At 44.0% G+C, this 27,229-nt stretch overlaps 1 protein-coding gene across 1 annotated transcript; it reads left to right on the top strand.

The window, feature by feature from the left end:
- Nucleotides 1-1,766: 1,766 nt before the first annotated feature.
- KLHL30 (kelch like family member 30) lies at nt 1,767-26,830 on the top strand. The gene is made up of 8 exons (XM_068280670.1): nt 1,767-1,867; nt 11,475-12,300; nt 18,228-18,384; nt 19,039-19,125; nt 21,096-21,251; nt 21,363-21,551; nt 23,269-23,414; nt 25,085-26,830. Exons 2-8 carry the CDS (start codon nt 11,527-11,529, stop codon nt 25,340-25,342), a joined length of 1,767 nt encoding a protein of 588 aa, XP_068136771.1. The 5' UTR covers nt 1,767-1,867; nt 11,475-11,526; the 3' UTR covers nt 25,343-26,830.
- The last annotated feature ends 399 nt before the right edge of the window (nt 26,831-27,229 follow it).

Genomic DNA, 27,229 nt, shown 5'->3' with positions numbered 1-27,229 from the left:
TATGTGAGAGTGAGAAGAGGTGACCAAAGAGAAAGACAGAAGACTATTGTTAGTAGAGCAGAGATTGCATGTAGGATGGCATCTGCAAATAAGGTTATTTAAAAAGGAGCAAGGTTGTAAAGAGCTTTGTAGGGGAGAGTCAATATTTTGAATTGTATCCTTTATATTTCTAAAGCCGCATCTACACGTGTAGATGCGGCCGCGATGTTCCTTATCGATTGATAAGATCCGACAGGACGGATCTCCCCACCGCCGATTCCCTGCTCGCTCCCCGCGAGGGGCCAATGGCAGGGAATCGAGCGGAAGATAAGCGTTGCGGCGCGGGGACGAGCGGGAATCAAGCGGGTATTGATTCCGGCGCACGCGCGGCGAGCGGGGACGTGGCGGGGACGCGGAAGAGGCGATCCGCCGGATAGCCGCCTCATCTACACGTGTATATGAGGCTTTAAGATATACCAATAGGCATGAGATATTGATAGCTTGATTCGAGGCCAATCCTCATTCCATGAAAACTTGCCCCATAAATTGCATAAAACAAGATCACAAACCTGATGGTTTTGGATAAAATGAAAAACTCTACCCAAAGCGGGTTCAGTAATTCTTATGTATATTGTCTGCCAGGGGACTTATTGGCAAATTATCTCTCCTGAGGCATCCACTATGGTGGGCATTGCTCACTATGGTGGGCATTGCTCAAAGAAAAAAAAAAGAAAAAAAGACTCCTCAGTCAACAGCTAGACTTATCAACTTGAGACTTATAAGTCTAGCTATTGATTGATTGATTGATTGATTGAAGAGTCTTTTTTCGTTGCTCTTTGAGCAAAAAATTTGATATGGGTCGATGATCCCTTCCCCGAACACTTAATACTCCCACAAGTATACTAATAGGGGGTAATGTAATTGTAATGCTCGTTCGTTTCTTTCACAACTATGGTGGGCATGGCCAAATATTAAAAAGTACACCATGCAGTTACAACAATCCCTAACCAATACTTAAACCACACATTTTGTACTGAATATAATTTTGCCCTCTTAAAACAGAAGGTTTTAGTGAAAATTCTGCTTTAAGTGAGCAGCTGATTACCGAATATGCAAATCATCTCTTAATGCCCCTGAAAGCCAGGCCCACGTTTAGAACCACTGTTGTATAGTGAGCCTATAGCTTATAAATTTTACAGAGCCTCACCAATCCAACATATAAACTATATAGGCTTACTATACACCAAAGGTTCTGGATGTGTGCCTGGCTTTCAGGGACATAAAGAGATGATTTGCATATTTGGGAGTGATGTATCATGGGAAACCAACGTTGCTCACCCAAAGCTGTATTATAGCAAATACAGATAAGTGAGCAACTGTTTCCCATGATGCTTCACTCCCATATATGCAAATCATCTCTTTATGCCCCTGAAAGCCAGGCACACATCCAGAACCGCTGGGTGCTTTTTTTTTTTTTAAATAAGGTTTAAAAAAAATTTAAGCGATATTCTTTATTATATTATTTTATAGAGACTTCATTATATTATTTCCCCTACAGTCCCTTTTTAAGCAATGAGCAATCTCAGGAATACATTGATTATTTCTCTAATCTGCTACAAATTATACAGAGTACAAAATGCTGGTTCATATGAAGTCCATTCCCAATGCCTGGCAGCCTTTGTGTGTTCATCTTTCACATCCAGGGAGGGGGCAGCTGAGAAGGTGAGGAATGTGAGGGCCTGACTGCCATAGAGTGGCCGATCTATTAATAACCCCAGGGAGCTCTGGCTGCACACACACACACACTGGAAATACTCCATGGCAGGGGCAGAAGAGCAGGACTGAGCGGCCAGACCAGCAGACACACAGCCATACTCCTCAGGATCCGGTGAGTTATGGGCGACAATGGCGTGATAATAGTCTCAGTTCCAGATATGACGTGGCAGCACCTCTTGTCATACTCACCTTTCCCTCAGCCTGGCTGCTGCCTTGTCATGTGGCAAGTTATTTGGATAGCAGTGTGACATAATCATCCGAGGTAAACATGTCTCCTGGTCATCTGAAGCTGGATAAAACCAGCAAGCTTTCTGAGAACTGGCAGCCTGTGCAGAATGATATTACAGTCTACAGATTTGTATAGGTCACCATTCAGAGTGATAGAAGTACAAACATTTTAACTATCATTTTTTTCCTTACATCATTGTTTACTTGTTTGGTAGAAAATGCAACTACACTTGGACTGAGTATTCAGCATGTTTGCATACTTTTTTCATTATACTTGAGTGTGTTTAAAATATCAGAAAATTACGGTAAAACAAATCTGAAGCAAATAAAACTTATGATATAATGAATTGTATGTGTAGTATGGATAATGAATAGAACATTAGTAGCAAAGAAAAGAGTCTCATATTTTTATTTTCATTTACGGTATATAGCTTTTTTTTTAATAACATTGTATCATACTGTCACAGTTGCAGTTTTAAAACCACCTTCTGTCTTTTAAGCTATAAAACAAAGCCGAAATAATGACCTTTGAACCTTCCTGCAGTAAAACCTTATCTGAAGCTGTCTCTCCCTGTTTCTTGGCTGTTTAATTGCTTCAGAAAACAGGACTGTATTCGGCCCCGTGGGTTGAAGAGCTCGGAGAAGCTCTTTTGCATAGATAACTGAAGCTTTTTTTAACTCTTCCTGTACTGGAAAACAATATGAGACTCTTTTCTTTGCTACTAATGTTCTATTTTTTAGCTGTACTACGCATACAATTCATTATCTTATACGTTTATTTTCACTTCAGGTTTGCTTTAAAGAGAATCTGTACTGTAAAATTCTTACAATAAAAAGCATACCATTCTATTCATTATGTTCTCCTGGGCCCCTCTGTGCTGTTTCTGCCACTCCCTGCTGCGATCCTGGTTTGTAAGTGCCAGTTTTAGGCAGTGTTTACAAACAAAAGACATGGCTTCTAACTAGAGTGGGATAGGCTTGAGAGTAGCTCAGTCTCTGACTCATACAGAGCTTGGAGAGGGTGTGTATAGCTTTTGCCAATGACAAGCAGTGCAGCACAATCCACACATTCCAGCCTCAGCTGACAGAGCCATCAGAATAGAGAAGATTAGATCATATAACAGATATAACACAGCCACTGTGCAACTAGAAAAGGCTGCAGTAACTGGAAGGAGAATTTTCAGCCTTATTTCTTCTATCCTATAAGGAACTTATAGGATAGAAGAAATAAGGCTGAACATTTTGTTACAGAGTCTCTTTAAGCTCTAATCCATAATGCAATGCACTTGTATTACTCATACAGCCTGAACAGATTTTTTTTTTCAGCTGTTATTAGCACTTTAACAAAGACATGATATAATGAGTTTAGAGAGTTAATTAAACTCTGTAGAGACTGTGGAAGGAAGCTTCAAATGATTAAAGCAAAGATCAGCAGGAACTGCAGCTACTTTAGGTTACTATCGGTATAAGCACAGTGTAACATCTTACACTATATACTGGAGCTGACATGTCTGTATCTTAAAATTGATGTAAAATAAATAATGCAAGAACATTGCATAATTTATCTGGGCATCATTTTAAGTTATTTAAGACACAATAATGTCTAAGTGCACTAACCCTTTAAGGTGGGGTACATGCTGTGCTTATCCTGTGCTCCTGGCAGCAGCCCAGAAGGCTCTACATGGCTGAGCATGGACAATCAGATGTCTCACCTACACTGATGAATGAAGAGATGTCTACCCATCCTCAAGCATGGTATTGGAGTGCTGTTGTGAAACACTGCAGTATATGTGGTAATGCTATTGTATCTTCATAGAAAAGGGGATTGTCTCCCAAAAGCATTCTGCATTAACCCTATGCACAGTACCTAATAGCTTCCTCTACATGGAATTATAGACTTTTATCTAACGCCAGTTAGGGATTGTATGCTATTATATATTTCTTTCATGTTTCACATCATTTTACAGAGTACAGTCATGTCACTATCTTTCCCTGAAAAGAGCTTACATTATAATCCCTACCATAGTCTAAGGCAGGGGTATCAAACTCAAGTACAAAGTGGGCCAAAATTGTATACTGGGACCTAGTGCGGGCCGAAATTGTATACTGGGACCTAGTGCTGGTCAAACTCAATGTCTACTGGATACCTGGCATCTTTATAAACTTCCCTGGTGTCTAATGGCCCCTCTCCAACCCTCATACAGTTCCCTGTTATCTAGTGGTCCTCCCTCCCCTATACAGTTCCCTGGTCTCTAGAGACCCCCACCCAGCCCTATAAAGTTTCCTAGTGTTTAGTGCTTTCCCCTTACCTAACCCATATGGCTTCCCTAGTGTTCTAGGGCTTCACCTCCAATATTCCCTCCCTGGTGGTCTAGAGCGGGCCAAACATAATGCAAAGTGGGGAAACCACTTGATGGCCAAATTTAATGGCTCTGAGGGCCAGATTTGGCCCGCGGGACGGAGTTTGACATGTATTTTGGGGGCCACCAATTAACTAAATAGTATGTTTTTTAGATGTGGGAGAAAACTATTTGCATTTTAAGGGCCCCTCCAGAACCTCTTTGAATCTCTTTAGTGTTTTAAGCAGTGGTGTAAATATAATTCATGGGGCCCCCCAAGTGAAACTTTTATGGCGCCCCTGCAAATTTTCACACCCCTTCCCTTGCCTCTTCTTGGTGCCCTTCACGGCCTTGGTGCTCATCCCACAAGGGTCATAACACAGGTGTGACCATCATGATCTTAAAACCCATAATTAGTATAGCCACACAAACACCTGGTCTGAAGGATAGTCCCCTATCCCCTGTGTAGGAATTAAGTTAAGTAGTTGGGGCCCGCCACAGCTCTGGGTCCCCCCTGTGACCGCCGGGGCTGTTTCCCTCTAGTCATGCTTTTTTAGTTACTATTGAGTAATTTTTTACAACAACCTTCGGGAGACATGACCCCATTTGTGTATTAGGGTGTAGAGCGTGTTTACAGGTCACTTAGGGGTGGGGACACGCAGAGTGCCTTGCTTAAAAGAGAGGCTCTTTGGATTTGGCGTATGGGGACTCATACACCGCAGGGCATGAATGCCAAGTGGGATCTAAATTGTATTTATAACCTCTAAAGAATTTGTTGTCTGGTTTCCCAGAACGCTGTTCCATTATCGTGTTTAGTTTCTTGTTCCTATATTGTTTTCTTCCTTTGCATGTCCACATGTTTTTAGGTAGAGTGCCACCATATGTCTTTATTATTTTATATGTCTGTTTCTCTAATGAATCAGACACATCTAAAATCTTTATGGTATGTGTGACTAGGGGTGTGACGGGGGCGTGATTAGAGGTGTGACAGGGGGGTGGCTTACGTCTCCCTCTTTTTCATCTCAAAAAGTTGGGAGGTATGTGAGGGGAAGAATTATTGTTGAAAGAGATTTGGAACAAGCAGTTAGATAATAAAGCAAACCAATGGAGGGTAGTATAAGTACTGTAATAGCAATATTTTTGAGGACGAGGAATAGAAAAGAGTGAATAATTCAGGTAGGGAAGTAGTAGAAAGAAAAGGTGCTTTCTGACTTGGCTTTGAGGAGATGTAGGTCAAAATCAAGAAGGACTTTAGAAAACCTGGAATCTGTGGGTAACTTGGTTGAACCTATGCCTTTACTAATGTCCTAACACGTGTCTTTAAAGTGAACCCGAGGTGAGAGTGATATGGAGGCTGCCATATTTATTTCCTTTTAAACAATACCAGTTGCCTGGCAGCCCTGCTGGTCTGTTTGGCTGCAGTGGTGTCTGAATTACACCGGAAACAAGCATGCAGCTAATCTTGTCAGATCTGACAATAATGTCATAAACATCTGATCTCCTGCATGCTTGTTCAGGGTCTACGGCTAAAAGTATTAGAAATTAAAAATTAATCAGCAAAAGATGTAATTTTATCATTCAAACTACACTGGTTCTTTTTCTCATCATCACTACTTTTCCTTTATATTAACAAATGAAAATAAGAAATATAGTAATTTAAAATACAAGAATAAAGTTTAGTGTCAATTAAATACATTTTCAGTAGAAAAAAATACATATATTTATATACTGAAGATCTTTACATCAGTCCAGAAAGAGGGACAGAGGGACCGGGTTCCAAAAGAGGGACAGTTGGGAGCTCTGCTAATTTATGTAGTGGAAGAGTAACCTAAGTGAATATACTTAGAAAGGATACTTTAGGTACTCCCTCATATTACATAGAAGTAGTAAGATTGTACGATCAAGATTGCATCATTAATGGATACCTTTAGGTACACCATATACAGAAAAGACTTCTAACAGTCCAGTCAGAGTGCGGCTTCTTACAGCCATAGATTTCCCTAGCATCTCGCGGCACCACCTAAAGGTCATCTGATCTACCTCATACCATATACTGTATACTCGAGTATAAGTCTAGAAATTCAGGTCTGACTCACTTAATAAAAGTGTAGGGGTCGACTTATACACGAGTCACGGGCAACACTGACCAGTAATGTGTGTAATGTTAGTGACATTCCCATTTGCACTAATTTATCCAGTGGTAAGTGACACTTTTTTGATAAAGGAAATGCCAAGAAAGCACAGGTCTGAAAGCCCTGGCCACAACAAATAACAAGGAAATTTTGGGGGATATACTGGGCTACAGGAAGGGGAGGGGATAATTGCAGCACTTGGGGCCTGGAGGAGGAATTATTGGCTGCGCTTAAGGGCCAGGAGGAGTTAATGGCTGCAATACTTTATGTCATTAACCCCTCATGGGCCCCAAGTGCAGCTGTTAACTTTGCTGGGTAGACTTATACTTGAGTCAATAAAAAATTCCAGCTAAAAGGGTCAAATATTGGAGACGACTTATACACGAGGTCGACTTGTATTTGAGTTTATACATTAACTTGTTCAGTTAGGAGATGAAGTCACTAATTACAACTGGGAGCATGGATGGTGGGGCATCTTGCTACACTGGCCAGAACTCAGTGTCCAGACATCCTAGGAAGGAGATCCAAGTTAGCTTTTTACAGTATTTTGTGGGGCAAGCAGACAGCTATAATGAAGTACAGTTACACCAGTGGTCCTAAGAGAATGACGTTGCAAGGTGATACAGCACTCAATAACGAATCACTGCATGTATAGCTGTTTGCAGGAGTACCAGAGATGGATTATGATGTCATGGGGCACTAGGCAAGTTATTAGAGTTGGGGCCATCTTGTGGTCTCTTTACTAAGCTGAATTTAAGAGAGGTCAGATAAGGTGGCTGGGGGGCCGCTTGACACCCACCAGGGCCCCAGGCACATGCCTATGTTGCCTGGTTGATGCTCCTGCTCTATATAGATTACTAGTGTAAACTGCAGCTGTTAGCAGAATGTAACAAAAACGTGCAACAAACTTAGAGTTGTGTGTTATCTCTGCCTGAAGCACTAGTGGGGAATACATCTCTATGCAACACTCTAATGCTGGACTTCTGCTGGAACTTGTTCTCCCAATCACTCAACATTACAGATTAGGCATGACACAGTGCAAATGACTGCAAGTGGATGTCACTCCATCCAGCCTTTGTGGCAAGCTTCATTTCTTTTGCTTTGTACAAAAATTATTAAATGCTTCATGAAATGTTGCTGCATTAGGTTACTGCTTTGGCTGCCTATCTACAGCATGAATGATTAATCAAGGCTCTTTATGAGGCTGAGCTGATAGACTTTGTTTTATTCCTCCACTCCTGTTTCTGTTCTGAATCTGCTGCTTGGAAACAAGAAAAGCTATTTTCCCTTCCAGCGATAGTCACCTGACCAGATACCATGCTGACTGGTCTCTAATCACTTAGATAACAGCTCTGCCACACTCCTTATGGTATAGCCAAAGTCAGTAGAAACTGGAGTGTAATGTGCTGAATAGGGTGGATGACACCACCCCTCAATAGTCAAATCTATCCGAAAGCCAGAATTTCTAACAAATCGATTTACTGCCCATCAGAAGCGCTCCATGCTCATAGATGTTGTATGTTCTGGCACACTTATTGGCCCGAGGAAGCAGGCTTAGACCCGTAAAACGTGTTGCCGGTGCAAAATTAACATTTATTGTTCTTATTCCAGAATGTCGTCATTGAGGTAAGCCACCTCACCCCTTTACCTTTTTATTGCTGTTTTTAACTCAGTTTTAAACACCTCTGGACACTTTTTACCCCTATTGAATTTATTGTCCAATTTAGATCAATCATAAACCAACGTTTAGAGACAACATAGGGGCCTACACAGGGTCGGACTGGGACACTGGGGGCCCACCAAAGAAATTTCAACCTGGGGCCCACACATCCCATGATTGCGGTGAAAAAAGGGCGTGACCATGCACCGGAAGGTGGACGTGGTCATGATGTATTATGGACAGGGCCAAATGTACATGATCTTAACAGCATTGTAATTCAGAGACACTGCTGCCCAGCAAAGCTTTGCATAGAGTCCCCCCCTTCAATATAAAGTAATATCCTACTTTGCAGAGGTTGCGACCGCATCGGGGCCCATGGGCCAAAGGGGCCCCGAAGGGCCCTCCCTCAACTACAGTATTGCCTCTCTATTGGTCCTTTGCTCATAATAATCACTTCTATAGATACTTTGAACAGTGGTAATCATTAACAAGCTATTTCCCATCCCCTTCTTGCACCTCTGACACTGTAGTTGCCATTGGCAGGGATTGCTATGTATAGAGTGCTTGGGGGTAATCAGTAACACGCTGCTCCCCATCCCCTTCTTGCACCTCTGACACTGTAGTTGCCATTGGCAGATTTTGGTGCGCCGTATCAATTGTTATGTATAGAGTGCTTGGGGGGCCCCATTGTAAAATTTGCATCGAGGCCTACAGCTCCTTAGCTATGCCACTGTTCTCAGCATGAGTAATTACAGCACTGAGAAGAGAATTTTTGTGCTGCAGGCAGCAATTGGAGCTCTGTCAGACAAGGAGGGGGGGCCCACCAGAGAACTGGAGGGGGGCCCACCGAGGGAAAAAACTGTACTACTGTGGCCCAGTCCGACCCTGGGCCTATATGCAATTAACTTTTTCTCTTGCGTTTTCTCCTAGGTGATATTTTTAAACTTGTCAATAAAATGCCTTGTAAGCCACCAGAAAGCAAAAAATAATTTTCATAGTCCTTTTTCACCTACTTTTTGGTACTTTTTTTAGTTAAAAAGTGCTGAAAAGTGTTTTCAAATCGAAGATGAAAAATTATCTCCTAGGAGAAAACTCAGGTGAAAAAGTGAATTGCATATGGCCCCAGGTCTCTTTATAAGTACTGCGAAACCGGTCGGGAAAGAGACAGGCGGCGCCTTTTATACCTTCTTACTGGTTGTGGACTAGCATACAAGCGCAATATTGTTTCGGGGTTCCCATTGCTTGGGCCCCGTATGTAAGTTTTGTTGAATTTTACTTTCTTTTATGGCTATGTGCTATGTTTTTTAATAAATGGGTTACACTTAGATCTACCGTTTATTTGCATGTTTTATTGGCCTTGATCTTCCGGATGGTGTACCCGAACTAACATAAGGATTTTTGGAAATCTTGGATCCTGGGTGGTTCCAGGTCCCTTTTTACCACTGAATGCGAGACATACAACCTTATAACGTGGGTTGTCAACAGTTGGTAAGCTCCCTCTAATCCTTTGGGTGACGGTACCACTTGGATATGAGACCTTTATGACCACTTTGGTGAAAGACGATTTATTGTGGAACAGTGGATCTGCGCTGACTTTTTAATAGCTAAAAGCATTAAAGTGGACCTGAACTCTTTCACAGAGCAGAAGGAAAACAGAGAGAAATGCACCCTGTATGTATTTAGAGAGTTTATCCTGTTTAATTCCCCCTCATTTGTATCTAATCACAAGTTGTAATTTGATCTCGCCCCTGTGTCACATGACTGCCTATGGCAGATATGACAGATACAGCCATTTGAAAGCACAGGCTGTTAACAATATGTCTGCTTCCATGAATCAGGAAGTAGAAAACCTGCAGATTTATTTTAGGATTTGTATCAGCAGTAACAAATAAATATTTTTCTTTAAAGGTTATTATGCTGTTGTGCATCTTTTAGAGCAGAGAGGAAGTTATGAGTTCAGGTCTGCTTTAATCGATGGTGGCAACAATTCCCTGTGTTACAGCTTATGTGTTGAAGGACAGTTTGACTCAATGTACTCGCTATGCAGTCATAGGCCTCTCTCAAGTGGCTGCTGCACTGTTGTAACCTGCAGGCCAAGGGTTATCAAAATGTCCTTGGTTAATGATCGTTTGCAATTAAAAGTCTTGCCTTCCCACCAGCTGGGATGGGAAAAATGTATATCTGATAGTGTCACCATGCCGAGGGATCAGTGTCTGACTGGGAGGTGGAAAAGCTGAGAAATTTACCTGCTGCCCTAGTAGCAGAAACCATATGTTATCACTTCCAGTAGAAAACTGTAGCAAGTCTTCACTGTGATTAGCAACACATGATTACTGCTGCTTGGCCAGCAAGTGGATTTCCATCCACCTTCCAGTCCAACATTGCATGGGATGAAGGCTCTGGATCCCAGTAAATATTATCCCGTCACCTGGTCAATTAGGCACTGGGGGAGCCAAATGACAGCTCTCCCTGCTGCCACTGAAATGCCAGGCACCCAAATTACATTTAAAAGCTGACTGGGTCCCTATTGACATCAGACGCAGCGCGGGCTACAGCCTGTGCCAAATGACCTGCTTTATCTGGATCCATCAGAGGCTTCCTATGCTGTCCTCTAGTCATCCACCCCTGCCCAGACCCTCTTGCACATCGCCACCATGCTCGTCTTTATGCATGAGCACAGCGGAGAGCCGTTAACACGGTGAGCAGCCCCAACTTATTGCATGGGCACGGCCGTGGTCACACAGGCACAGTATGTCCGCACATGTGCTTGAAGAGGAGCTTAGTGGCGAGCAGGGAATCCGACAGATGCTCGTTGGATTCCTTTGCGGGGGTCCTCACTAGCCAACAGAGGACTGGAGGATGGCATGGGAAGCCTCTGGACGATCCAGAGGCTTCCCTCTCCCTCTCCTTAGGTAGGTATTTAACGTTTGACCAAAAAGTTTGCCTTAGGTATTCTTTTAAGGACAACTAAAGTGAGAAGAATATGGTGACTCCCATATTTATTTCATTTTAAACAATACAAATTGCAAGGCATCTCTGCTGATCTATCTGGCTGCCGTAGTGTCTGAATAACACCAGAAACAAGCATGCAGCTAATCTTATCAGATTTTACAATAATGTCAGAAACACTTGATCTGCTGCATGCTTGTTCAGGGTCTATGGCTAAAAGTATTAGAGGCAGAGGATCAGCAGGGCTGCCAGGCACCTGGTATTGCTTAAAAAGATATAAATATGTCAGGCTCCATATCCCTCTCACTTTAGTTGTCCTTTAAAGTTGGAAAATACATGAATACCTTATGCTGTAATATGCCTAATTTCCGATGCTCAGATATGTTTATGGATTTATGTTTCTTTTTGTAGAATTGTTAGCCAATGTTCTTACTCCTTTGGTGAACACTCTTGAGAGGAAACCATGGTGAGGAACGTTGATGATCTGGAATTCTGTCTCCCCTCCCATTCAGACTCTATTCTATCAGGTCTACAGTCTCTTCGCTTTAACCCTCGACTCTCAGATGTCACCCTTATGGTTCAAGGACGGGAATTTCCTTGCCACAGGGCAGTGCTGGCTCTCTGCAGCCAATATTTCCAAACAATGTTCACGGGAAACTTCCAGGAAAGCATCTCAGCTCAGGTGGAGATCAAAGAAGTTAATGCAGATCTTATGGAAACGCTTATTAATTTTTCCTACACTGGAAGACTCACCATTAACCAGGACAATGTAGAAGGCCTTATCTCTGTTTCCAACCAACTTCACTTCCCTGCAGTGCGGAAGGTTTGCATCCGTTATCTGCAACAACAAATGGATGCTACCAACTGTTTAGGCATCTGGGAGTTTGGTGAAAGACATGGTTGTCCCGAAGTGATAGCAAAGGCCTGGTCTTACCTGCAGGAGAATTTTGAAGCAGTATGCCAAGAAGATGAATTCCTACTTCTGTCTCCTGAGCAATTACTTCAGTACTTAAGAGATCCTCTCCTGCAAGTGAGGGAAGATCAGAGTCTTGCAAAGGCAGTACTTCACTGGGTGAGGCGAGATGAGAAGAACAGAGCTACTTACCTCCCGGAGCTGCTTAGTGTGGTCAGGCTGTCAAGCTTGACTGACAACTATCTACAAGAACTGATGGATGCTGAACCACTGATCAGTGAATCTGAACCATGCAGAGCATTGATCAAGAGGAACCTTGGGCAGGTATGTAGTGACACATTTACACTTTAGCTATTTGCAGTATACTTCAGATGTACAAACCATGCTTGTGATTTAATGACTGCAAGGTTACTTTAATCTGATGTCAGAATAATACATAGCCAGAGGTCCTTAGGCTTTGTGCCTCCTTCAGTTTTATGTATGATTAACTGCAAGGGAGGACCTACAGTGGGATGCGAAAGTTTGGGCAACCTTGTTAATTAATCGTCATGATTTTCCTGTATAAATCGTTGGTTGTTACGATAAAAAATGTCAGTTAAATATATCATATAGGAGACACACACAGTGATATTTGAGAAGTGAAATGAAGTTAATTGGATTTACAGAAAGTGCGCAATAATTGTTCAAATAAAATTAGGCGGATGCATAAATTTGGGCACCACAAAAAATAAATTAAATCAATATTTAGTAGATCCTCCTTTTGCAGAAATTATAGCCTCTAAATGCTTCCTGTAGGTTCCAATGAGAGTCTGGATTCTGGTTGAAGGTATTTTGGGCCATTCCTCTTTAGAAAACATCTCTAGTTCATTCAGGTTTTATGGCTTCCAAGCATGGACAGTTCTATTTAACTCACACCACAGATTTTCAATTCTATTCAGGTCTGGGGACTGAGATGGCCATTCCAGAACGTTGTACTTGTTCCTCTGCATGAATGCCTTAGTGGATTTTGAACAGTGTTTAGGGTCATTGTCTTGTTGAAAGTTCCACCTCTGGCGCAGCTTCAGCTTTGTCACTGATTCCTGGACATTGGTCTCCAGAATCTACTGATACTGAGTGGAATCCATGTGTCCCTCAACTTTGACAAGATTCCCAGTCCCTGCACTGGCCACATAGCCCCACAGCATGATGGAACCACCACCATATTTTACTGTAGGTAGCAGGAGTTTTTCTTGAAATGCTGTGTTGGTTTTCCTCCTTGCACAATGCCCCTTGTTATGCCCAAATAACTCCATTTTAGTTTCAGCAATGCACAGCACCTTATTCCACATTGAAGCTGACTTTTCCAAATGTGCTTTAGCATATCTCAAGCGGCTCTGTTTGTGCTGTGGGCAGAGAAAAGGCTTCCTCTGCATAAAGCATCTCCCTGTGTAAAGTGCGCCAAACGGTTGAACGACGCACAGTGATTCCATCTGCAGCAATATGATGTTGTAGGTCTTTGGTGCTGGTCTGTGGATTGACTCTGACTGTTCTCACCATTCTCCACTTCTGTTTATCCAAGATTTTTCTTGGTCTGACACTTCAAGCTTTAACTTGAACTGAGCCTGTGGTCTTCTATTTCCTCAATATGTTCCTAACTGTGGAAACATACAGCTGAAATCTCTGAGACAGCTTTCTGTATCCTTCCCCTTAACCATGATGGTGAACAATCTTTGTCTTCGGGTCATTTGAGAGTGGTTTTGAGACCCCCATGTTGCTACTCTTCAAAGAAATCTAAAAGAGGAGGGAAACTTACAATTGACCCCTTAAATACTCTTACTTACAATTAGATTCACCTGTATGTAGTTCAGGGGTCACTGAGATTACCAAGCCAATTTGAGTTCCAATAATTAGTTGTAAAGGTTTTGGAATCAATAAAATAACAACAGTTCCCAAATGTATCCACCTGCCTAATTTTATTTAAATAATTATTGCACACTTTCTGTAAATGCAATAAGCTTCATTTCACTTCTCAATTATCACTGTATGTGTCTCCTATGTGATATATTTAGCTGACATTTTTTATTGTAACAATCAACGATTTATACAGGAAAACCATGATGATTAACAAGGTTGCCCAAACTTTCGCATCCTACTGTACCATGACACAGCCTGAAGCTTCAGGCGGCAGATTACCTGGGGGCAGCGCCGGGGCAGGGGAAGTCGTGACCGGGGGTGTGGGCTCGGAAGGGGTGACACCCACTCTGCAGAAGCGGAAGGGACAACATCATTCCTCTCTCCCTCTCCATGTCCCCTTGCAGAGCTGGCACAGCGGTGCGTTTTTGTAAATCTCACACCTCTCCATACAACGCATCCATGCTTCTCAGCAGCTGGCTCCTCTCTACTTCCTGTTTCCCTATACGTCATGCATGGAAACAGGAAGTAGGGAGGAGCGGCTGCCAAGAAGCATGGACAATTTACATTGATAGGTGAGAGATTTACAAAAACGCACCACTGTGCCAGCACTGCAAGGAGACACAGGAGGGGGCCCATGGAAAGGGAGGGAAGAATGAGGTCAACCCCTGTCCCTACTTCTGCCGCGTGGTGGGGGTGGGGGAGAGAGAAAATTGCTTCAGGTGGTGAATAGTGTAGAACCGGCCCTGGTTAACTGCCATCAAAATACTGTCAGTGTAAAGTGAGTTTATGAGTTTAAAGCACCACTGCAGCAGAATGGCATGGGTGAGGTTGGTTAAAAATAATTAAAAAAAGGCCATAATCAGAATGTGAGAAAAGTTACTGCCCATACATGTATATCTGTAAAAGGTTCCAGTAGGTCTTAACATTACAGTTCATGGGAAAACAGTGGTATGAGGTTACTTATACAGCCACGTTGAACCACGGACCACTGCAAGGACAATGATATGTGTGTACGAGGTAGGAAAAACATCCCCAGTTTACTGTCACTGTGAACGAAGCTTTGTCAGGCAGATGGATGGGAAAGTATAAAATAATTATCAGGAAAGAGGTACTATATCACAATGGAGTGTTTATTCTGACTCTATAGTCTATTTTACATGTCGCAAATAAATTGTTAAATCACATATAAACAAATTGCTATTAAGAGAGACAAATTTAATAGGTACAGGCTTTAGTAATACAAACAGGTCTTCTACAGTAGTACATGCTGTCAACTGCCTGCATATTATAGCCCCAATGACTTGTCATCATCACTTTACCCTGTCTGTCAGTAGGGCTTGTTGTTCTATATTTGTAATATAACTAAGCATTACTAAAGAAGCTCAAAAACCTTTAAATTATGGTGTAATTATGGTATAGGCATTCCAGGCTACTGCCTGGAGTGCCATTGGTCCAGGAGGGCGCCATGCCCCTGATTAAGCTTTGCCCCTGAATAAAGCCATGCCTCCCAAACTAAGCCGCACCCCACAGGTGTTTGCGCCTCCTTCTGCCCCCCTTTGTGGCTCCTTCTATCCTCTAGTGTCTCCTCCAGTCCCCAGTGCCACCTTCAGTCCCGCTGTGCTTCCAGAGATGAATTACAGTGAAATGGTGCCTTAGGCAAGCAATGACTTTGGGCTCACCCTTGATGGCTACCTAGCTTTTTTAAGCAAGATTTGTTGGGAGCTAGCATGAACTGGGCCCCTAGACTCTCCGCCGGCCCTAGGCAACTTCCTAAATTGCCTTGTGGATGATCTGGCTGTGCATCCTTCTGTCCCACTGTGCTGCCTTCTGTTTCCCTTTGTGCCTCTCTCTCCCCTTGTCCCACTATCTGTTTCCGACCCCCTCCTGCGCTCCCCAGTCCAGTGTGTAAAGGCAGAGTATAGTGCACCAGAAGCTGTGCTCTAACGTCCCCTCTGGAGTCCAGTGCTATGCCTGTGCCACCATCCTGTCTGTTTTCTGCTCCCTCTAGTGCTGGCACCTCACTTTCATCATGTAACGTGTAATCATGCTACACGCGGTAGGAGATGCTGGGCACTAGGGCAAGTGGGGAGCAGACAGGCGGGAGTAAAGCACTGGACTCCAGCGGAGAGGTGAGAGCAGCACAGCTTCTGGTGAACTATACTCTACATTTACACACTAAGCTGGGGGAGTGCAGGAAGGGGTGTGCAACGAAATGTGACAGGATCGGCGGGTTGTTTGTATCCCTGGGACACCCTGTAATATGCATCCACTGTATATGGCACATGGTTTATATGCTTACCGCACCTCCCGTGGCCCAGCGTCTGTCTCCATTTAAATGTAAAGCTGTTCGTTCCAAAGTGTCCCCCCCCCCCCCCCCCCTTGCTCCTGGTGCTCAGCAAGATTTCGGATATCCGAACTACTCAGCGAATCCGAACTTTTTCCACTATCCAAAATTTCAATAGCAATTTCGGATATTTTTTGAAATCCGATTTCCCATCTGAAATCCAAAATCCAGCTGGATAGTTAGTTCAGAAATCCGAGTAGAAGCCAAAATCATCTTCAATGGCAAAATAGTCTTTCGAAGGGGAGAGAGAGAGAGAGAGAGAGAGAGAGAGAGAGACCTCCGAAAGGTTTTTTTGCCATTTTCAGGTCACTTCCGGTTTTCTATCCGGATATCCGAATCCGGCCGGATACTGAGGTCGGATATCCGATTCGGATTAGAAAATTTTAAACTCGGATATCCGACCCGGATCGGATATCTGGATATCCGGATCCGAATTAGATCCAGATAGTGAAAAGTGGTATCCGAGCAGCACTGAGCACCACCTGCCAGCCATTGTGCGGTAAGCCTATCCGCACCTCCCCAAACACAGGGTGTCAATTACTGAATTGATTTAACACTAAGGTATCCTTTAAGCAGGTCCAGTCTGACCTATGCTGTTTTCTGCAGTTATTAATTTACAGTATTTATATAGGACATGTGACACCAAATATTTTTACATGTTAAAAATGACGATGGTAGAAAACAACCATATTTTCTCAGGTCATGTGCAGTTTCATCAAAAGCCTATTATTTCCAGCAATACCACTCAGGGGGAGCTTTTAGCTTACTAATGATGTAAATTAGCAGGAAATTAAGTGTACTGCGATCTGCAGCTCATGGTTACCTGTCAGAGCACATCCTGTGCAGGTTTACAGCACATATCACCTGCCTGTGCCTCCTGACCCAGGTCACTGTGTGGTCTCATTACACTCTCTGGACTTACATCTGTTGTAAGCCGTCACATCTGTGTCACCTTTCACTAGTGTGTCAGCCTGCTGAACTTGTGCTGCTTTGTGTCAGCACACATCAGTGTCACCTCTCACACCTGAGGTGGCCTCTGCACTGGGTAACCTTCCATAGCTGTGCTACTCTGATCACCACACCAGACACCTGACTAATCTCCCTAACTGAATCTCTCCTCACACACCAGCACTTATCAGTTTCACCTCGTGTCACATTTCCCACAGCTGTCACCTTTCAAGAGTGTGTCACCTCTCAGGGCTATGATGCTTTTGTTACCTCTGTTCCCGGTGATAATTATAGATGTATTATTAAATGGCAACAACAGGATTATAGACAAGAGCAATACAAAGATTAGGATAAGAGATTAGGCCCACAGGAGAGGTAATGCATGATTTGATTTTGTGTCCTGTATGATGGAGCAGATTGGTCTATAGTCCAGGCATGGGCAAACTCGGCCCTCCAGCTGTTACGGAACTACAAGTCCCACAATGCATTAGCCTTTATGAGTGATGACTGTGGCTGTCAGACTCCTGCAATGCATTGTGGGACTTGTAGTTCCTTAACAGCTGGAGGGCCAAGTTTGCCCATGCCTGGTCTATACACTCATGCTGGGAATACACAGGTCGATTCTGAGCTGATAAGATGGTTAGATAGATCATTTCCGACATGTACAATCACCGTTCAATCGTTTTGCCGCTCGATTTGTCATTGAACTGAATTGATAAAAGATAAGAAAAACGAGCGGAAGATAAGAGAGTCGAGCAGGCAAAACGAACGGGCGCAGAATCGAGCACCAGAAGCGACCCGTGTATTCCCAGCATTAGAAAGGCACCCAGTATAACAAGTTAGAACTCTTTACTGAAGAAATCTTGCAAGGATAAAAATCATACACCATCATCACATAATGCAGCTTACTTAGAACAGAGAGGAACACAGAGAGCATACAGGAAATAACAATCCCATAAAGATCATTGCATCATTTTGCAGACAGTGACATCTTGTGGTTGCTTTACTATACTGCAGTTTAGGTAATAATGTTGTTAAATCTCTAACACTTTGTCTGCACCTGCAGGTGCCACAGAGCCCAACAGAGCAGTCCACAGCCTCCCTCCAGCAGGTGCTAGTGGTGGTAGGGGGAAAGGTGCTAGAGGAAGAGGAAGATGAGGATGAAGAAGACGAAGCTCCTCTCAGGACATCACCAAACTTTGCCTTCTTTAATCCAAAAACCAGTGAGTTACACTTCACAATATGCAAAGCTGAGTCATGATCTGTTTTATGAAGCGCGGTTGGTATTCCAATGTGTCTGGGGCCTAATCTGTATTTCCAAGTACATATTCTTACTCTATTTTGGATTAAAGGGGAACACAATAAATTATTTAGGATACCCTGAATAATACACCCACTGCCGTGAAGTGATGCATCATGGCCTATTTGTACATGTGGAAGGTCATAACCTGCAATTACCTACTGTTTTAAAAAGACATTAATATAATTTAAGGTGTTTTACATAGAGGACTTTTAGCAGGGAATTTATTTTTGCAAAAGCCACATAAGCCATGGCCAAGCGAGAAGCCTGTCACAGGACTCTCTGGACACTGAGCTGTGGAGGTGCTGCACTTGAATAAGGCCCCATTTCCACTGTATGCAAATTCCAGACACTAAACACATATGAAGGACATATTAGAAGTTTGGCATATACCTGGGAAGACAGGCTTTTATGGCATATTCATATGTAAAGTGGATAACACTAATGTGAAATGGGCAGCTACAGCTGGGGCGAAGTCTGTACAGAAGGCTGCTATCATTTATCTGTGCCTTCCTTGTCACTTGGACTCTAAAGTGGCCAATGGTGTTACTGACATGCTTTTATGTCTCTGTGGCAGAGATGTGGATGGGATTACCAGATTTCCCGGATTATAATAAATGGGGATTCTCCGTCACTTCACTCAACAATGATGTCTATGTTACTGGTGAGTACGGTCTGTAAGAGGCAAAGTTACATATACCTATGAGGTATTTAAAGAGAACCAGAGATGAAGCACCCTCATGTATTTTACCATATATATCAATGGGAACATGACAGTAAACACCTACTGTTTTTTGTTTCATCCTTCACTGCTCAGTCTTCTTGTTAACAGCTCTGATAAAATCTCCCACTGAATATTTATCTAGCTTTGCCCCAGAATGATTATAGCTAAGTCAGTCTTCTGTGATATCTTTTCAAGGCCAAGCCTGCCCCCTTGTGGCTCTGCTATCCTGCTAAGCCAGGAGGGGGCAGATTTGGGCTTGAAAAGACATCACAGAAGACAGATTCAGCTATAATCATTCCGGGGCAAAGCCAGACAATGCTCAGTCAGAGATTTTATCAGAGATGATAACAAGAAGACTGAACAGTGAAGGATGGAAGAAAGAGCAGAGTATGTGTTTACTGTCACGTTCCCATTAATATATATGGTAAAATACCTGATGGTGCTTCGCCTCTGGTTCTCTTTAAGACTATAACTGTACTTACAGGGAGTGTTTGATGTTCTCTACCATACAGCGCACATGAAAAAGTTAACTGGCCCTGGTACCTAGGTAATCCTGATAGAGAGATCTGATCTCTGTGGCTTGGTATGCCCACCCTACCCTGCAGTGGTGTAACTAAGGAGCTTTGGATCTCAGTGCGAATTTTACATGGGGCCCCAAGCACTTTAATAGTATAGAGCCCCACAACTTAACAGCTGCGGTGTCAGACAGGTGTATTTTGTGTAAGGGCCTGTTTCCACTACACGCAGATTCTGGATGCAGAAAAACTGACTCCAATGACTATCTACGGGCCTGATTCCACTAGACTAGAGTGACCATACGTCCCGCTTTACCTGGGGCGCGTCCCGCCTTCGGGGTCCGCTGTCCCAGGCTGCATGAGGTCCCAGGAAACGTCCCGCTTTCAGCCGGCCTCGGGACTCTGGCCACCGTACTGAATGAACTGGCCGCAGCGTCTGATAGACGCTGCGCCAGATCATAGCCTGCAGCCCCGCTCCAGCCTGCATAGTCTCCGGTAGGCAAAGCAGGGCTACGGGAAGATGGCTGCCAAAGCCCTGCATTGGAGACTATTTGTGTCTCCAGTACAGGGCTTCGGGCGCCATCTTGCCGTAGCCCTGCTATTACATTCCAATGCGGGAGACTGCAGGAGGAGCAAGATGGTCCAGGGAGCAGCGCGCCAGAGGCCGGAGACTTCTGTCAGGTGAGTACATTTTTTTTCTCCAGGTGAAATGTTACCCACAATGCGTTTATTTTGTGCTGACATGTTGCCCACAATGTGTTTATTTTGTCCTGAACTGTTACCCCCATTGCGTTTATTTTGTGCTGAACTGTTACCCCCATTGCGTTTATTTTGTGCTGAACTGTTACCCCCATTGCATTTATTTTGTACTGACATGTTGTCCCCATTGCGTTTATTTTGTACTGACATGTTGCCCACATTGCGTTTATTTTGTGCTGACATGTTGCCCACATTGCGTTTATTTTGTGCTGAACTGTTGCCCCCATTGCGTTTATTTTGTACTGACATCTTGCCTACATTGCATTTATTTTGTACTGACATGTTGCCCACATTGCGTTTATTTTGTGCTGACATGTTGCCCACATTGCGTTTATTTTGTGCTGAACTGTTGCCCCCATTGTGTTTATTTTGTGCTGAACTGTTGCCCCCATTGGGGGGGCCCTTTCTCCGCTATAATTATCGAGGGGGGGGGGGGGGGCGGGCCGGCGCCGGCATTATTAGAATTTTTTTTTTAAAGTCCTCTCTCAGCTGCGGGCCCCCTGTGACGGAGAGCTGCCGCGGGCCCCATAGCAACGGCTATGGTTGCTATACCAATTGCTACGCCACTGATTGGGACGTTATTTAGAAATGGAGTAACTGCATAGAGTTAATCCTTTATTCTCTTCTACTTGCCAGGTGGTTCCCGGGGCTCCCGAGATGATTCGTGGTCCACACGCCAGGGATGGTGTTTTGTACTGAATGAAGGGATATGGAAGCCACTATCTCCTATGATACATTCTCGCACCAACCATGCTAGTGCCTCTTTAAATGGAGAGGTATATGTTGTTGGAGGTCAGATATCACAATATAGAGCTGTAATGAATTCTGCTATGTAGTTATGACCATTTCCCATGATATGAGCACACCCCCAGTGTTCTGAGCTGACATAGGCTCTATTCACAGGAACGCTGCTGGAAGCTGTGGAGGTGGAATGTTATGATCCCTACAGTGGTACCTGGTCAGCAGTGAGCCCCGCCCAGAAGTATGTCAGTAATTTTACTGCAGTTGGTTGCAATGGGAAGCTGTATGTAGTCGGTTCCTGTGCTGCAAAGTACAACGCACTGACCCTTCAGTGTTACAATCCATCTATAGGTATGATACATACATATTTCACCAAACTAACCCTTCAGTAGTTGCAAGAAACAATTCTGTCAATAACATTAATAAATCTAAATACTTATGCCAAACTATCCCCCAAAGGATACATGAGCCAAATTAACCACGTGAGGACCACGGTCTTAAACTCCCCTAGTAGCCAGGCTATTTTTTACAATTAAGGCCACTGCAGCTTTTAGGCTATGTTTCCACGTGTGCGCCGGCATGCGTCTTGCGAGACGTGGTGCCGGCACAGCTGCTGCCTCTCGCAGCCGAATCCCTCTAGCTGCGCTATGCAAGGCTATGGGATTCGGACAGTCCCGCACCGAATTATGCTGCAGGGCCTCAGATTTTTCCTCTGCCACTAATTCGTATGGTTTACATAGACTTCTATAGGCTGCTAAAATCCAACCCAAATTCATGGGCGGGAAAGCAGCCTGGATCCGCAGCAATGGAAACCTAGCCTAAGGCCAAGCTGCAGGGCCACACAGCTTAGCACACAAGTGATTCCACCCCCCCCCCTTTTCTGCCCACCAACAGAGCTCTCTGTTGGTGGGCAATGATCGCTCCCAGCATGTTTATTTATTTAATTATAAATATTTATTTAATTTATTTGTCATTAAATTTGTGCATTTAAAAAAAAATTGTAACTCTCCCTCCCCCCCTCTCCCCCCCCCCCCCCCCCTGCCAGCCAATCAGCGCGATCGGCTGTCATAGGTTGAAGTCTATGACAGGAGATCGCTTCCTTGCCGCCCAGGGGGACAGCCGTGTCGCACGTCTGTCCCCAGTACAGCGCTGCCGTAGAATGGATGACGGTTTCGCCGTCTAACAGTCTCCTAGTGGCGATCGCCGCTGGGAGGCTGATAGCGGAGCTCCGTTATTCAAGCGTGGATGCAATCCCCTGCAATCTCCGCCCCTAGCACTACATGCCAATTGGCATGGAGTGGTCCCGGGGCTGCCACCGTGTTTGCGCCAATCGGCGCGGAGCGGCCAGCAAGCAGTTAAATTACTACAGTGCTACTTACCTGGAGCTTCCTCCAGCCCCTAGAAGTCTCTGTATTTCTCACCTCACCTCCACTCTCAGCCACTCTTCTGGGGTCCCCTCTGTAGTGGTCACTGACCCGGCCAGGTCGGCGTCCCCTATGCCCCTTGCAGTCTCTTGTTGCCAGGAGCATTCTGGGCAAGTGCTGGCTGACAGTAAAACTGCAGGAAGGGACACAGAGGAGGCTGGAGGAAGCCTCAGGTAAGTAGAGCTGCAGTTATTTAATTCAGCTCATGTATCTTCTAAAATGAACCTGAAGTCAAAGTAAACTCGTAATATAAGATTTTATACATAAGATTGTAGTTTTACATCTTGTCAACCCCAGCAAGCAAGAAAATGCACAAGATAATTTTGATAGTACCTTTTCTACTACTTTTGGTACTTTTTCAATTGTGAAATGCTGAAAAGTTATTTTAAAGAGAAGTTGAAAATTTACCACAAGGAGAAAACTCAGGTGAAAAAGTGAATTGCATGTGGGCTTATGTGTAGTGTGGTGGTTGAGGGAATACAATATTTTCTGTCATTATATGTCATTCATTCTGTTTGTATGTGTTTGATTGCAGACTACAATACAGAAGCAACTAGTGTATAATCATTTTTCAGGACCCTGTATATGTATACTGTTTAATTGGATCTTTTTTTCTTTCTTTCTTTTTTTTTTTTTTTTAACAGATGGCTGGTGTATGATTGCATCACCATTTATCCCAAAATATCTGTCCTCTCCTCGCTGTTGTACACTAGGGGGTGCTATTTATCTTATTGCTGACAATACCAAGAAAGTGTACATGTATCTACCAGAAGTCAATCTGTGGAAGAAGGTATGCAATATTGGGTGAAGTGATAGTTATTATTATTATTATTATTATTTATATAGCACTGACATCTTCCACAGAGCTTTATCTATAGACTTATCCCTAACAGTCCGTCAAAAGGAGCTCACAATTTAACTCCTACCCAGGGACGGATCTAGACCAAATTACGCCTGGGGCAAGGTCAGGTTTTGGCGCCTAAACTGCCATTCCCCATCCAGCTTTGGTGCCTAAAGGTCAGGTTTTGGCTCCTAAACTGCCATTCCTCATCCAGTTTTGGCGCCTAAAGGTCAGGTTTTGGTGCCTAAAGGTCAGGTTTTGGTGCCTAAAGGTCAGGCTTTGGCGCCTAAACTGCCTTTCCCTATCCAATTTTGGCGCCTTTTTAGGAATTCAACAAACTGCGCTTGGGGCAAGAGATCCGCTCGCCCCCCCCCCGCCCCCCTAGATCCGTCCCTGTTCCTACCATAGTCTTAGACTTTGTACTGATCATACATAAGACTAAGGCCAATTTTAGGAGGGAACCATTTAAGTTATTTGTATGTTTGGGGGATTTGGAAGGTAAGTAGAGTACCCAGAAGTAAGACATACAAGCACAGGTAGAACATATAAACTTCTGGCAGATACTGTTCTGGCCATGCAAAGCAAGATTGCTATCCACAATGCCACTGTGACATCTAGTTATTCTTCCTTATGTACCAGATTACAATCAATAGACATGAGCATAAGGCAGAGACAATAAGGCATGAAAAGGTATCTCTGTATGTGGGTAAACTCTTTGTTAAACTCGGTGGCAGCAATGCACATAGAATAGGGATCACAATATCAGTATGCAGTATCTGCAACAACCTCTAATGAAATCTTCTGCTGAAGCAACAACAGGGACTCATTTTCAGTTTGCATTACAGACTGCTAAAGCAATGTATATGATCCTACCTAATATAAGCCCTGGAATCTGCGTCTATGGAATGCGTCTGTGTCAGGCGTCAAGTGCGCAGATGGTGGAGCTGCAGCCATTGCCACATGCGCAGACAGACAGTTTGAAGCGGCGTCAAAGTTCCCCCAAGTTCTGGCGCGTACAGCAACAGCATTGGACTCACCTCCAAGCCAAGTCCAACGCTGTCTGTCTTCCTCTCTCCGCATCCAGCTCCCTCTAGCTGCGTACAGCACAGCTTTGCTTCCTGTATGTCATGTGACATACAGATTCCTGACATACAGGGAGCGGTGCTGTATGCGGCTAGGGGGAGCTGGATGCAGAGAGAGGAGGACAGACAGCGTTGGACTTGTACAGAAAGAGCACAGAGGGGGCAAAGCGAGGGCACAGAGGAAGCACAAAAGAAGGCACAGAGGGGGGCAAAGCGGAGGTAAGGAGGAAGTATACAAACGGAGGCACAGAGGGGGTACAAACAGAGTGGGGGAAACAGAGAGGGGACATAGAGAGACACAGGGGGACAAACAGGCACAGAGGGGGACACTGGAGGCAAAGGGGGCACATAGGATGCAAAGGGAACAGAGATGGCACAGCGTTTCGACTTAAGAATGGATTCAGGTTAAGAACGAGCCTGCAGTGCCTATCTCGTTCGTTAACCGAGAACTACCTGTACATCAAATGCACCAACTGAAATACTTTGATAGTTGTGAAGTAACACCATTAGTACTTCATTTATATTTATTCTCCTCAGGTGCAGCTCCTTCACACTCTTCATGAAAATGGAGGTATGATTGCTGTGGGGTCCCAGATCTATGTGACGGGTGGCCACTGGCGAGGCATGGCACGTGAATACCGCGTGGTGATGGAGACTTATGACAGTGCTACCGATATCTGGACTCGGGCAGGGGCCCTGCCGAAATGCTGGATGTACCATGGCACATCAGCCATCTTTATGGACACCTCACGCTGGCCTAGCATATTCCAAAGACAGGAAGAGATGGAGGTGTGACAGGATGTAACAGGATGCGCACTCAGGAGGAAGTACAAGGCAGACTTTCCTTGTCACTGCAGAGCTTTCTAGTAATCAGCTTGCTGTTGTGCTGAATCCAGTATTTACTGTGAGAAAATTCATTCACTGATCATCCTGCTAATTATCCATTCATATCACAAATGTGATGTGATGTATTCTAGTGAATGACAGCAGGCCAATTCCACTGCTGGCAGAGCAAAGCTTGTCCGCAATGTTAGACTTACTGTATATGCTTTTTTTATATTGTATAGTTTATAGCACTGTTTGGAACACTAGGTGATGTGTGGCTTTGAGACTCATACTGCTTGTTTACCAATGTGAGGCTAAGTCCATTGTAGTGCATTGTGGTGTAGCATAGCGGCCGCATTCTAATGCGGCTTTACGCACTGCAATGCTCCACCTATAGCGACATTCACAGTGTGGCGGGGGCGGTATAACGGCATGTGGCATCCTAACATACTGTATGCAGTGCGTTACCGGAAAATTAACAGTGATAGTGAAGCATACTTTTTATTGACTGCATGTTTTACTGTACTTCACTGTATGCGATGCAGCATGTGAATAAACTGTGGTGCCACTTTCCCATTCCGCTGCATTCCCACTAATACAGGGAACACACTGCCCACTGTGAGCCTAGCCTAACATCGCAGAGACTGAATAAAATGTCCCAGCTGTGAGGAAGGCTTGGAGAATCGGATGTCACTATAAGCTATTGTCAGACGTTATACGATACGTTTATATAAACTATAACCGTATGAATAAAATGAAAACTAAGGCCTCCTACAAAAAATAACGGGAGGAGTTTTGTTATATTAAAACGCCCAACCTTAAGTTCTTATAGTGAGTTTCTCAAGCTACTGGTACAAAGAATGAAAAGTCAGGACAACTCTTTACTTTTAAAATAATTAATTTATTAAATATATAAAAGTTGTCAGATTACAAATCAAATAATACGAATCAAACAATAACCACAAATAACAATAACCACAAGGTACCTCACGGCACAAGCTGACTATACACTTCAGAGCAAAGTTGACCACAGATAATCAATCAATCACAATAGGCTGTGCAAACACAAGATGGCAGACATTTTATCTTATTTGCAAGGCTTGATTGTAATGCACAATCTAGCAAGGAAAAAAAAATGTAAATTGCAATTATTTCATGCACTATCACAGCAGCGTATGGCTTGCTGGGTGACCTGTTACAGCTGGTGGAAGGAGAGATTGAACATCTTGTCTCCATGTCCCAACCAGCAAAAGAGGCAAAAAGCATTAGACGTGTCCTACACACCCTGTTCCAGATGCTAGTATGGCTGAAGTACTCTGATGCCTTGATTCACTAAAGAATACCGCGCTTAGCAGCGCAGGTTACACCACTGAGCACATGCTACCCCCGATGCTGTTGTGCAGTGTGCGCTCTTTGAAGTTATGCACACTCCCTTGAATATCGCACGGTTTTCAAGAGAGCGCACGTAAATTCAAAAAGTGTACGCTACGCAACAGCGCCGGGGGTAGCATGCGCTTGGTGGTTTAACCTGCACTACTAACCGCAGTATGCCTTAGTGAATCAAGGACTTAGGCCTAGTGCACACCAGAGCGGTTCTGCTGCGTTCTGCAATCCGCTTGCGGCTGCGGATACGCTTGGGTAATGTATTTCAATGGGCTGGTGCACACCAGAGCGGGAGGCGTTTTGCAGAAACGCATACTCCCGGGCTGCTGCAGATTTTGGATTGCGGATGCGTTTCTGCCTCAATGTTAAGTATAGGAAAACCGCAAACCGCTCTGAAAAACGGCACTTTAGAGCGGTTTGCCAGGCGTTTTTTGTTACAGTAGCTGTTCAGTAACAGCTTTACTGTAACAATAC

Source organism: Hyperolius riggenbachi, chromosome 4 (assembly GCF_040937935.1).
Source record: "Hyperolius riggenbachi isolate aHypRig1 chromosome 4, aHypRig1.pri, whole genome shotgun sequence".
NCBI classification, from domain to species: domain Eukaryota; kingdom Metazoa; phylum Chordata; class Amphibia; order Anura; family Hyperoliidae; genus Hyperolius; species Hyperolius riggenbachi.
The sequence above is the reverse complement of the archived record's forward strand: the minus strand, read 5'-3'. Positions and strand labels throughout refer to the sequence as shown.